Below are 13,318 nucleotides of genomic sequence, written 5' to 3'. Positions count from 1 at the left end.
ATCCAGGCAAACAGCTTTCACGGGAACGAAGATAAAAAAATTTGCGACTTCGCGGGAAGAAATGAACATCGCTGTTGTGATGACCCACTTTCGTGATGACCACAGTCCAATGGCCTTCACCATGTCGCATTTGGATGGCTGTGCGAAAAGTTGGGTGGTCACTCCGGCTACTTTGCCACATGGCAAGAGTTGAAGAGGACCATCCTTCCGCCGAATGTGGCATTTTGACAAATGTCGCAGTTTTTGTCATGCCGTCAAGACAACAGCACACCTAACGACTATGTACACAAAAGCTCCGCGAGCTTCGTGCCAGTATGGCAAGCGAGTTACTGTCAGAGGCAGCGATGGTCACTAGGGACGTACTTATGGTCTGCCTAACACCAAAACCCCCCGCAAGACTCCGACAACTCTGGAAGATGCATTAATGATTGCATTGCGTGAGGACTACTGCTCACCTCTAACGAGTGGTCAACCAATCAACCCGATGGAAGCAGTGACTATTACTACTGAAAAATTCAGAACCAATGCATCTCAGCGCGATGATTGTCCGTAGGGAGCAGATTCGCTGTATTGAATGTCAACAATTTGGTCACATCCCCATTTAGGAGACAAAATTCGCATTACGGCTCTCTTCGTAGTGGTTCCCAGCCACGTGGTACCTATACCTCGAGGGTTTGGGAAACGCCGGTATACAGGAGACGCAGGGCGGTCTACTGGGGCAATTATGTATACTTGTTAGTGTGGTGCTAGAATCACTCAGGAGGGTTTAGCCCTTGAAGGATCGCTGTCCATCGTTAACGACACGAGTCGAAGTGGTAATCTCGTGATCACAGCAAATGTGAAGGGTTACGGTCGTCCGTTTAGAGTCTAAATTGACTCAGGCGTTGCTGGAAGCGATGTGTTGCTGAAAATAATTCAGTGCTTTTGGATGCACTAGATAGAAGCAGTGGCTGTATTTCAGTGAAGTTGGACACTGTCTTCGCGGAGTAAATAGTAAGAGGATGAGTAAAAGTTGTCAACACAAACCAAAATAAATAGTAATTTTCTATTACCTGAATCTCATACTAAACTCAGCGCTTTTGATAGGACAAATTTCGTTTTTCTAAACACCAAACCGTCAATTTTAATAAGAGTTTTGAAATAAATACTTGTCGTAATCCTGCAGATGTAACTCATGATTCGCTGACTATTTCAAAAGCCACGCACAACCACAAACTGATCAATTTGAAATGATAGCTTGTATGCTCAAGGACAAGCCTGAACTAAACGTTCATGCGACCGTCAATTAAAAAACGAGTATTAAAGATGGGAGTTTGTAATTGTCGCGTATAATTGTTTAGAACCTGCATATTTTAATCAAGCGCAGCCAAAAAAAACTATATTTACAAATAATGCGATAATCTCCAAGTGATTGAAGTTAAAACATATGAATCTAACGCTGCCAATTGAAACGATAGCTCAAAGATGCATTTCTTAGCTTTCGCTACAAATTCACTTCAATATCGCAGCTGTGTGGTAAAAAAATAGCAGTATAGAAATACACAGACGCGCAAAACGATGATTTGCATTGTAATAATCTCAATAAAAGTGAATTTTCGTCTCTAATCAGATATCGACGATACGGTAAATATCCTGGTACGCCGTCAATATGCGCTATAACCAGCAGTTAGCGAATGATTCGCGGCCTAAGCTGTTCTTACAACCACATCCGATGCCTAATAATTGCAATCAGCTTATTCATCCGCAGCTTAGTGTCAAGTATGAGTCAAGTACACCGAATTACTCGCTGCCATCGGCTATTTCTCGGTCTCAGACCAGTAGCTTTGAGTCGAACGCGAAGCAATCACGTGAGGAGCTCAATCGTAAAGAAAAACAGCGCATGTTTAAACTTAATGATCGGATTAATCAGCTTAAAACGCTGCTTGATGAGGCTGGTGTACAGACCAAGAAGAACAAACAGTCTGTACTTGACAACACGTCGCACTACATAGAGATGCTACGTAGCGATTTGGTGATCGCGCAGCAAAAAGCAGAGCGTGCTGAACGACGTGCTGAGTCTCTTCGTACACAGGATCATAATGGTAAAAGCATTGCTAGTAGCATATTTGACAAAGCCACGACACCGCGACTTGTTGTGGACATGAATATGAAGACAATTGTCTTTAATGCTGCTTTCGTTAGGTTTACAGGACTCTCGGAGGTGTCATTAAAGAAGAAAAAAACGTTGCGGCCATACATTTGTGCGGACCAGGACAGATTTGAGGCCATCATGAAAAAACTGTGTGAGACTAAGCAGTCGGTCAGCGCTCTTGTAAGAGTTTCTGGTACAAGCAAAGACGAGATTTTCGTAAACTTAGTCGCAGCAGTGATAATGGATGATAATGATGAGGCCGTGAATATCGAATTCAGTTTTATTCCAGTGGAAATGCCACCACGACAGCAACGGCCGTCAAAGCGTACAAAATTTAACAATGCCAAAGGTTCTGCTGCCAAAAGCAACCGATCGAAGAGTGTGTCTATCGTTCACATGCAGGAGTAGTAAGAAATTGAGCAAGTGCTCAAGCTCAGAGTCTGTAAATTTGTCTCGAGAACCATAACATTGAGCTGTCGATCGTATCGTTTCGATGACAATAGTCAGAACTACACGAAGTTTATTAAATTGTGTGGCAGCGCTAATAAAGTAAAAGTGCATTTCCAAGTGCTTGTTTACGCGATCTAGTTAAAACCTTATCATTGCTAGCTCAAGGGTCTCAAAGTTCTTTTACGCTTCGTTGTAACTCGGAAAGTCGTTGTAGCCTTTGCCACCCAGCGATGAATTATAGTATACGTTGGGTTCAGCCTGTGGAGCCAATGGCCAATCATTCTGAAAGCGCTCAGCAAGATCGGGGTTTGAAATGTACAATCGTCCAAAGCCCACCATGTCGACGGCTCCAGTGCCAATCGCACCTTCAGCACGGTCACGAGTGTAACTATTGTTGGCCATAACAATGCCTTTAAATGCCGTCTTGGCATCAAATGCAGTGATGAGACGACACTTGTCTGTATAGCCAAAGCCAACGCCGTCTAATATGGCAAGATACCCTAAATTGTACGTACTCAAACGCTCCATTGCGTACTTGAACATTTCATAATTGTCCTCACTACCCATGCCCGCAAGACTCCCATTTGGTGACAGTCGTACACCAATACGATGCGATGGTACAGCCATCTTGACAGCTTCAACAATCTCAATTAAAAGACGAGCTCGATTCTCGAACGAACCGCCGTATTTGTCCCCACGTTTGTTAGTACACGATTGCAGAAATTGGTCAATTAAGTATCCGTTGGCACTGTGAATCTCCACACCATCAAAACCTGCCTTCAATGCCAAGCTAGCACCATGACGAAATGACTCGACAATTTCTCATCCGTTTCAAGTGCACGTGGAGTCTCGTAGTCTTGAGCGACGTAATTCACATCACGTGTGTGGCCAATTTCAAGACGTAAAGCCGATGCTGAGACGATTTCACCTTTTGAATTATAGCTCGAGTGGGCTTGACGACCCATGTGCCACATTTGTAGAAAGATCTTCCCACCTTTCTTATGTACACGTTCGGTCACACGTTTCCATCCTTCGACATGTGCGTCCGTGTAGCAAGCAGCAGCGTGGTGCCATCCATAGCCCTGTTCCGAGATTGCAGCGGCCTCTGAAATGATCAAACCAGCACCAGCTCGTCGAAGGAACTCGATCAGCGTTAGCACGACCACGGGAAAGTGGACCAAATACAACACGATTCTTTAGCTCGAGGTCATCAAGGTGCAGTGGAGTAAAGAGCTTGTAGTCGGTTAGTGCGGCCATATTTGGAAGTCCAAGTCCTTTCGATTAGATCGAAAATTGAAGAATGAAGCTATGTGTCTCGTTTCCAACTTGACATGAAAACATGCTTACATCTAAAAACTAGTCAGAAATGAATGATTCATGACGGTTAACGGCGCAGATCTTTGAATCAGTCGAAAAATGATTAGTCGCGGTACTTGGGACGGTAGAATTGCAGTAATCTTCATAAGATTTTGGTAACGATAGACTTGATACTGAAGTCATCATACGACGGGTTTCGAAAATTTAAGAAGCGTGTTTGAAAGAGTTGATAAAGTATATGAAGTAAATAATAAAACCACCCTTAAATGAATCACATCATCAAAGAGTATTTGGTGTCCTTCGTTTTTTGCAGCGATTACAAACAATCATGAGAATAGACCAAGTGGATAAAATTGAACGCGTTCGTGTGGTTGTCTCGACGAAATCTACTTTGTGAGAGGAAAGCCAGCAGTCACATTAAAGGTTTGGAATCAAAGAATGATATCTTTTAGAATGCAAACTACACAGAAACCGCCACGACTAAATAAATATTACCTAGAATTCTATATACACGATATCTTTAGACTTCGTTGTAACATTTATGTTCTCGTAATCCGTTTGCGGGACGATCTCAATTATTCGAACGACACGCGTAATCATTTAGGCGCGATCTGCATCTTATCATAAAAGCCAGAGAAATACTAGATCAACCATAGCTTTGCTGTTTACTATTTGTGGGATATCATAGGCAAGTCATGTCTGTAATGCTTGATAGCAATGCTATTTTATCAGGCTAGCATGAATCGCCAGCGTGGGAGATTGCCTCATTCTCGTTCCCATTGTTGGTGTAAATGATTTCGCATTACTAAGAAATTGATATTTACGCGAGCCATGCATACTTTGGATCGAAATCTAAGCAATAAACATACTATTAAATCAATGTATTTTGCTTGTAGCAAGAACGTATACAGCACTATAGTCGCTTTGAAGTAATAAAGCGAGAAGTAGCAACAAAGTTTTGTCTCAAGTTCATCGACATTTTTCATTGCGTTTAACGCCGGTAACACGCTGACTGAGACGTCATCCGGTGAGCACTTTTTGAGCAACACAAAAAGAGATCTTACATAGCCGATCACGTTATGGTATTTGCTCAATCTCAAAGCATCAGCAATGTATCTATCCATATAGAAAAGAGAGTTAGCTCGAAATAGATGCCTTCAAAATGTTTCAGGATACGGGTGGTACAAGTGAGAATATCACGTTCAACGCGATTTGCAAACTCCAATGTATTTGAAGATGAGAACTCAAAGTCCAAAGTCTCCTTGCAATGAAGATTTCTTACTTTGATCTCCTCCTCCATGCCTTGTACAGGCCTCCGACATCAACGAAATCTCTGTAAATGAGCAAACCGTAGGAAGAGTCATAGAGGCTTAGTCGCGGGGCACATTCCAGTGATGGTTCATAGACTCAATGAGCTTTGACTGCTATGTGACACACTTTCGATGTGCTATCCAGTGTTGCTCTTTTTCCTTCTTCTATAATTTGTGTGAAAAAGTTTAAAAGACATTTGATTCCACCGGTTGGGCCTTAACGGTAATCTGCACATCTATGACACAGGCCCTCATTCAGAAGACGACCCCAAGGGTGTTGAGCTCTTGCGTCATGCGGAACGAGTCGAACGGTGTGCAAGTCGTCAAATGACCCTGAAGTTTTCTCCCCACCAATTTCGCAGTCCTGCGGTGCCGCTCTGGGAAACACCCGCCGTGTATGTTAAGCAAAGACTGCGCAAGCTCATCGATATATCTCGTCACATGAAAGCAGAGTGTGAAATACAGAAGTATGAGGACCACACAAAATCAAGATCCTATCGTCGCGTCGGCTGAATGAGTCGAAGTAGGCAACACCCACGACCTCGAACACAGAACCAGTCGACAGTGCCTACTATTTACAAGATCACGGAACTTCGTCGTACTGTTCGCAGCGCCGACCGAGCTTGAAGTCTCTGAGCTAATGACGCCCACATTGCGTTTGTCAAGACCTTGTAAGCGGATAAACTACACCTGCTGTATGGTCATACTCCTCCGCACAACTTTGCGAGCTCAAGTCAGACAATGATGAACTCGCCTGGGTCGTTGGTTTAATCACAAAAGTGCCATCTCCAAGGACTTCATTATCGCCATATTTAGGCTGCGTTTGCCGCGCGCATAACAAAGACACCACTCATCGCACAAAGCGGTAATGCGGGTGTCGCAATTCATCCCCTAAAAAATGGCGTAGATCGAGTGGAGGAAACACTGGGTTCTTCATTGCAAAATCTACCAATAGTAGCAACGGACTCCATTCTGCACAGAAGCTTCTCAACACTCTCGATTGGCACGTTCTGTTTGCCCGGGTGTACCGTCGTAGACATATACAAGCGAGTGCCAATATTTTCTTAAGACCACTCGTAAATCATGTATTACGATCGGAGACGATGGCGTCTAGTAATTCGTGATTGCAAAATAGTGATCAGTGAACAATTTCGCTGAACTTTCAGCATCGATGGAATCACTATATGGGGCTTTGCTGAGTCTATCGACGAAGAAAAACACTCTATTGTGACCATCAGCACTCTCTGGGAAACCGTAGCGAAGTCGAGGACGACTGACATTCAGCAGTCAGTAGGAACAGGGAGACTCTGCAGTGGCGTGCGCCGTGCGCTCCTCACGCGTTGGCAGACATCGCATGTCTTCACGTATCGTGCCACCCACTTGTCATGTGGGGCCACCAAAGTGTTGAAAACTGAAAGACTATTAGGTCTTCTCACAGCCAAAGTGACCGGCCATCGGCGTATCATGCGCCTTGTACACGATCTTGTGATTCATAACATCGCTGTCGGGAACCACAATTCAAGGCTCGTAGTCATGTGCAGCTTCATAGTGAAATAGAGCATCATTCAATGTATAACGATGCATCCGACAGGAAGCAACAGGAAGCTTGTCATTGATTTCCATATCACTCGATGAGAGTGCGTTGACGATCCGATCACACTGTTCATCCTGAACATAAGCTCGACGTATCATATCGAATACATCGTTTTCGATATAGCGAATAAAGACCAGCATATACTCCGGACGACGTGTTAATGCGTCAGTTAGCACAATTAGTTTTCCCGGATTATACGCAATGGCAAGCCGTCCGCTGCGACAAGTGGGGAGACTGACCTGTATATCACAAGCTTGCGTGGTACGTGTAGACGACAAACGGAGTCGAGCCCGAAAGGTGAGCACAAATCACCACCAAAGCATACTTTATTGCCAAAAGCTTCTTGTCGCGGACAAGGTAGTTCTTTTCTGCTGGCTTCAACTGTCGCGATCAAAAGGACACGACACGATTGTGTACTACTGAGTTCTTGTGCAATAGTGCACAACCGATTGCAAACTCAAAAGCGTCATACACCACGCTATTCGGCTTCGTATCATCTGATAAAGCTATTTCGTGTATTTATCAACCTGTTTTTGAATTGGAACAACTTGATTTGTCGACACACTTTCTGAGTGACTGACTACCAATGGTTACTCCATACAAATTCGTTCTTCCCTAACCTGGGGAATGTCAGTTGCATGACATATACCAATGAAATGTTGATTATTACAAGCGGCATGCGGCTGCCAAGCGCTTGAACGCTTCTTCCGGTGCATGTTGGATGTGAATTTATTACTCCCAGGAATTTCATCTACATCAGGAGAGCCGTTTCGATCGCCAATTAATCCATGGCCCATGCTTATCAAGCTACGGTATACCTAAACTAGGCCGTGTGTTACTTTAAGCCGATGTTAATGAACATGAATGCATGATATGCGGTTCAATCTCGCCAGCATAAGGCAGCAGAAAAATGCACAGCTTACGACGTGGAGCTATTTTTGTAATGATCTATATATCCTTTTCAGGTTTGGAATACACCTGCCCGGATCAAAGCATCTGTGGTCTATACAGATCAAGCGTCAATACATCCAGCGGTACCAACGTCACATTTCTTATAAATGATGCCAAATTATCTTATGATCATCGCGATTACACCTCTTAGGCAAAGAACTATTCAGGTCGGCTTAATGTACATGCGGACACGTTCGAAGACCTGATTATATGCTACACAATGTCAGTAAGGTGAAGTCACGAATCGTCGTTGCTCGCCGTACGGCGAACAATCCAAACGAAGGTTACAATGCGCTTTCGAAAGTAATCGATAAGCAAGAAATTTTTGAATCCGGGTGAAGTATTGTCTAAGCATCTGGAAGCACATTAAATTCGTTATTTCTTACCCGAAGGCTTGCTGTATTGCAGCACGATCCTGCTAGACACATGGTATTTGATGATGAGAATACCAATAACAAAAGTTGTATGAAGCACACGATACTCTTTTCGGAGATAACTTTGATTGAGAGAGACGTACGGCCCAAGAGCACTTTGTTCAGTGGCTACTAATGTACGAATACTTAAGCACATACAAACACACGTATAAATTGTGTCAACACCACCAGGGCTAGCCTAGCGGTTTTGACAAGGTGCTGATAGCCATTTTGCAAAAATCGAAATTTGCTTCCGCAAAAGACGCGTACGGTAATCGCCTTTGCTGTTGAGAACGGCTCAAGCACGCCTCGTCTCATCTGTCAGCGACACCATTACCGATGATACTACAGCCAGACGGTTCTTTTTCAAAATTATTTGTCGACTTGCCGTGCCTGCGACAACTTTATCGGATTCAGACCCTCGCTTAACAGCAAATCGCTGACCACCGTCATTCAATATACTTGTGATCATGCCAACTACAGACCATCAATATACCGTGATCAGTGGAAACGCATTATACCCGAGGTGAAGGATATTCTCAACAGCAATTGTACAGCACCATTGTGGTGCCAAATCAATAGACTTTGACCCATTGACCTAGCTTGAAACAATGTCGCACTCGCTTCTGCACGATTTCAGCATACTTATAAAGATTTGGTTGACCATCGTGTTCCTATCGAAGTGGCTCGTCTCCAGGGTAGCCAATACTGATTAGCTTGCAGATATCAACCTGATTAGATTTCTTATCAAAATCGACTGTTTATTTAGCTGAAACTGAGCTTCTTGGGTCTAGCGCAATAGTATGATAGAAGACCGAGATATACAAAAGCAACATGCATATGGTGAAGCAAATACCAATTTGAGCTGGGTGACAAGGTATATTTAACACTGTTGAGCTGCCTAAACATGCAGTGTCTATAGCAGTTAAGACTAAGTTACTCTCTCTACATTGAGCCATTTCCGGTCACAGCCAATAATATATACATTTATTCTTTAAGAATAAGCGAACACGTCGTATATACCAACGGAAGAGAGAACACATCGTATGTTCCATGCATGAAGTCTGAAGCCATTTTGAGACACCGCTCTCGTGAGATACTCTGACGCAAATTTTGTTAAGAAAATAACGCTCTGCTCGCCAAGCTTCCTTCTGATTTAAAGCAGCAATTCGACATCGAGTCGAGTGGGGTCCCTGACGCTACTAAATCTGATTGCGCAGTTTTATGATGGCGTCTGAAAGATAAGCCATGTCCGCATAGGATGTACGCTGAGACTATCGAGGAAATACAAAGTACTATTTCGACAGCGGAAACTCGCAATCCAGCTCCGTGCGGGTCACCATCTGCCAACTCTACTCGATGAAACAAGCAAGGCCACTGATAAGTGGAGCAAATTGACGGCAGTGTATATTGTACCGTGTAATATGGAAGCCACTCGTGAGCTCATAAACGTATGGGGTCCACCTTAGCAAGATTACCCTGGCATCGTGGATGCTTAACATTTGGCCTAGCAATATAAAGAATGGGTCGTGCGGCGCAGCGTGCCTTCCACTAACAAAACCCTTGGCTGGCTGCTGTACTTCCAGGATCATGAGGCTGAGCAGGACTATTGATAGCACAAACTGGGGATGAGGGTGGACGACCGCCTCGACATCCAAGTCCAGTGCAAAAGTCAGCATCAAAGATTTATAATCTGGCTTTTTCAGCACTTCAATTGCTGAAGCAAAATGGGTGAGGCGGTGGGCTTTTTTCATCATATGGCTCGATTGATTTATGTATTTACCGGCACTGCCATCAGAGCATAGTAACATTGGTACAGTCCTCGCACGAATTCCCCGACCGTTGCTAATTCGCCTATTAGATGTGATTCTTAGCAGTATTGAGCTGCGAGAAATAAATTTGATCCAAAGCTTTGCTTGTTAAATGTCGACACATAAGTGTCTAGAGGCAGCGTCACGGCGCGACGGACGGCTTCTCATAAATAAACAAATGGTTCAAAAACAACCTCAACAAACTTGCTGCACCTTTGCTCTTGAGAAGAGCAAGTTCAGCCTGCTGAGTCAAGTAGCAAAGGATTAGACCTCGTCGTTAAATACAGGGCGGATTGTATTAATTTCTTAGGGAACGAGCACAGCGTGCGCAGGTGAGGCGGAACAGAAAGAGCGTATACTTATCAGCAAAGTTTTCGTGAATAGAAACTACACTGCCGTGTCGCTTTCAGTAAAGCCGCAGAAATTGCGTCGGAATTTGATCAGTCATGACCTATCCATAGAAGTCTACACTATGCTTTAATCACCAAACAATGACTTCTTGGGTCAGCCGCAGAGGCCGCGTCTATCGTCATGATCGCCGAATATAAAACTATCGAGCCAGAAAAGGGAGGAGCTTTCCGCAAAATGGGCGCTCGTAGGACTTACAATAGTCATGCGCAATTCCAGTGGATGCTTGTAAAGCTTTAAGTGACTAATAAAAACGTAATTTGTTTTGATCCCGGTAAGGTTCTCATTTTAGTGGGAGAGGGTGAAAAGGTGCTCGTACTTTGATATGATGTACGTTCACATTGAAGTGTTGTCCATTAGGCTCTGAACATGGACCAGACAGGAGTTTCCAGGGGCATCTTATCAGTGCAATTTCGTAGGCTCTATGTGAGCAATCACAACTTTCGGTTCATCGTCCGCCAATCGTGCTTCCCGTGAGATCGATCATATCTATCAAAGCGTCCGAGGGTAGAAAAGTAAGCACTTAATGATCCATTTTAAAGATGTAGAGTCTCACTCTGACTCATTTGTCAAATTTACGACAAGCGCTACCAAATTCAAAGAGTAGCCGTGAATTTTTTCAAAAAGAAAAATTTCGGAGTCTGCATTCACAACGCACAGAGGATGAACCCACCGATCGCCCATAAAGATGCCTAACGAAATTTAAACTTACTCAAGTTAAAGAATAATTATAAAAAATTTAAGCTTGCTAGAAATGGCATATGATAATTTTAAGTCATGATAACCCCCATATGACGCATTACATGAGGTAAAAAGCCCACGTGCCAACAACGTGTCAATGCACTACGAATTAGTGATGACGGGACGTTTATACCAACTCAAGAATGGAGTGCCTGGGGTACCATTAGCCGTCATCGTCTTCATCAAGTCAGAACCTCTAACGTCGCAATGATCCTTAAGGATGCATACAAGACGTGCCAAGGCGGCGAGAGCATCGAGCTGCTTTTTCAGTACCGGATGAGTGGTTGAACTTACTATCACGACTGGGACACAAGGTGCAACTGGGTGCCATGGGAAGATCGGCTGTGCTATCGAAATACCTGCAGGCTCTTTAATGTTAAAGAAAAACTGTGATGTGGCTCGAATAGACCCGCCAGAAGTGGTGCGGGTATTCGCATACAATTATGCTGCGTTTCACGTCGTTGGCCCTATAAACGAAAGTAGGGCGGTGTTATAAGCGATTCTTCTTGCAAATCACATAAATGAATCTCTCTGCTCAGAGCCGCCTTTCAGTGTCAATAAGGTGAACATCAAGGGATGAGTTATTCATGCCTGCAATAAGCTCAATGCAATCACAATTCTGGCCAAAGCGTCAATTTCCAGAAAGGATGTGTTACAGCGTAGTAAACTGTACAACGCTATTGACTTAGCTTTCCCATCTGAGTAACGTCATTGCAGTAAATACACCAGTGGCATGCGCTGGAAATGACTGGTGAACTTGGGGCTGTCCAACACACCAGCAACATACAACGATCGGCGACACAACTTTTTAGACCTAATACTGCATACACACCTACTGAATTCTCTGTTTTCTTTGTATACAGTCCTACATAGCATGGAAACTAAATACCTAGCCGTCATAATAAGCACCTGCAAGCTGTGCACGAGTGTATGCACTTAACTATGCCGCTCAAAATGCCATCAGATGTGAGTTTTACGCTGGAAAAATCTCATACATAGAATGCTTCATGAAAGTTTGATCTTTGGGCTCATCTCGCGAAGATCATAGCTATAGTTTTTTTCTTCGTGCCGTCAAACAGAAAAATTATGGATGTGACATACTACTTGCACAAGCATAGTGCAAACAATGCCGACAAGGCTAAGCCGTTCAGAAATGACAGTAAATTGTGTTTATCGCAGTAGAGGTGGCGATCTTTTCAGGATGTTAAAGAAAGCCTGACATGTGTCCTAATTCTGGCCGGACTGAACAGGCCAATAATGTCACTTTGATCTTTGGGCCAGAATATTTTCTAATGTAAGAGGAATTTTTGATCGCATGGTTTGTAATTTTTTTCTAGCTGATGAAAATGTGTTTTGCCGTTAAGTCTTCCCAGCATGAAGCTCCGGAGAGAACTACACAAGTGTCATTTGTCATGACGTATGTCTCTCGTCAAGCTTGGTAACCTCTAAATGATATGTAATTTACATGGCATGCGTCGTTACGATGAGATGATTTTTTAGAGTTGAAAATGATCTTAGCGGAGGTTACAGTTCAAACAGTAATATGTGCATGAAATAAACATCGAACATATATTTTTTACGGATTTTTAGCTTAACTGTAGAGAATTTGTGTTACCTCGCTTTTGAGCTACAGTTAACAATGCATCGGAGTGGGAGTGTTGGCGGTAGAAGTTGTTGTCGGACTGCTTCTCGTAATTGTCGCAGTGTTTGGAGAATCTGACGATGATTGATCAACTTCACTTAGTAAGCTGTTCGTGTTCGATAGCCACTCCACCAAAACATCGCCAAGAAACTGACCATCTAAGCTCGTTGCGTTTCTATAGTCGTCGCGAGTCAGCCACACATGTTGCTCACCTTCAATATTGAAGCGAGTAACGTCCATGAATGACGAGTAGACATCCAAGATTGCAGTCAGATTGCCATAAAATTCATCTGCTGGGCGAAGATCCGTAAATGGAAAACCGGGTATTCCAAGCATTATTAGCTCGTAAAACATGCGCTGAGTTTCGTCGCCGATACTATCAATAAAAAGCCATTGGCCAGTAAGAGTCTCTCTCATCAAGGAGCTCATCAAATCGACAGCTGTCGCGGTTTCTGCTTCACAAGCAGTCACAGTGCTGTCTGGAAAGTTGATTAGACGACATCCACCGTAAAAATTAATAAGCGAACTTGCAGGACGGTTGAATTCAGGG

At 43.6% G+C, this 13,318-nt stretch overlaps 5 protein-coding genes across 5 annotated transcripts; 3 read left to right on the top strand and 2 right to left on the bottom strand.

Annotated features, from left to right (window-relative positions):
- Window positions 1-1,648: 1,648 nt before the first annotated feature.
- Window positions 1,649-2,539, top strand: PHALS_13498 (PAS domain; the record flags this gene model as incomplete). Its single annotated transcript, XM_024729269.1, has 1 exon — window positions 1,649-2,539. One exon carries the CDS (start codon window positions 1,649-1,651, stop codon window positions 2,537-2,539), a length of 891 nt encoding a protein of 296 aa, XP_024579663.1.
- A 222-nt stretch (window positions 2,540-2,761) lies between these two features.
- Window positions 2,762-3,838, bottom strand: PHALS_13497 (hypothetical protein L915_03779; the record flags this gene model as incomplete). The annotated part of the gene is made up of 3 exons (XM_024729268.1): window positions 2,762-3,354; window positions 3,423-3,686; window positions 3,760-3,838. 3 exons carry the CDS (start codon window positions 3,836-3,838, stop codon window positions 2,762-2,764), a joined length of 936 nt encoding a protein of 311 aa, XP_024579662.1.
- A 5,850-nt stretch (window positions 3,839-9,688) lies between these two features.
- On the top strand, window positions 9,689-9,901 carry PHALS_13496 (uncharacterized protein; the record flags this gene model as incomplete). The annotated part of the gene is made up of 2 exons (XM_024729267.1): window positions 9,689-9,707; window positions 9,771-9,901. The coding sequence occupies 2 exons, from the start codon at window positions 9,689-9,691 to the stop codon at window positions 9,899-9,901; spliced, it is 150 nt and encodes a 49-aa protein (XP_024579661.1).
- A 1,432-nt stretch (window positions 9,902-11,333) lies between these two features.
- PHALS_13495 (uncharacterized protein) lies at window positions 11,334-11,622 on the top strand (the record flags this gene model as incomplete). The annotated part of the gene is made up of 2 exons (XM_024729266.1): window positions 11,334-11,409; window positions 11,492-11,622. 2 exons carry the CDS (start codon window positions 11,334-11,336, stop codon window positions 11,620-11,622), a joined length of 207 nt encoding a protein of 68 aa, XP_024579660.1.
- Window positions 11,623-12,759: 1,137 nt separating this feature from the next.
- PHALS_13494 (uncharacterized protein) lies at window positions 12,760-13,185 on the bottom strand (the record flags this gene model as incomplete). The annotated part of the gene is made up of 1 exon (XM_024729265.1): window positions 12,760-13,185. The coding sequence occupies one exon, from the start codon at window positions 13,183-13,185 to the stop codon at window positions 12,760-12,762; it is 426 nt and encodes a 141-aa protein (XP_024579659.1).
- Window positions 13,186-13,318: the final 133 nt, after the last annotated feature.

The sequence above is a fragment of the Plasmopara halstedii genome (genome assembly GCF_900000015.1).
Source record: "Plasmopara halstedii genome assembly, contig: Scaffold_658, whole genome shotgun sequence".
NCBI classification, from domain to species: Eukaryota; Oomycota; class Peronosporomycetes; order Peronosporales; family Peronosporaceae; genus Plasmopara; species Plasmopara halstedii.
This window is presented reverse-complemented; position numbering and strand designations above follow the sequence as displayed.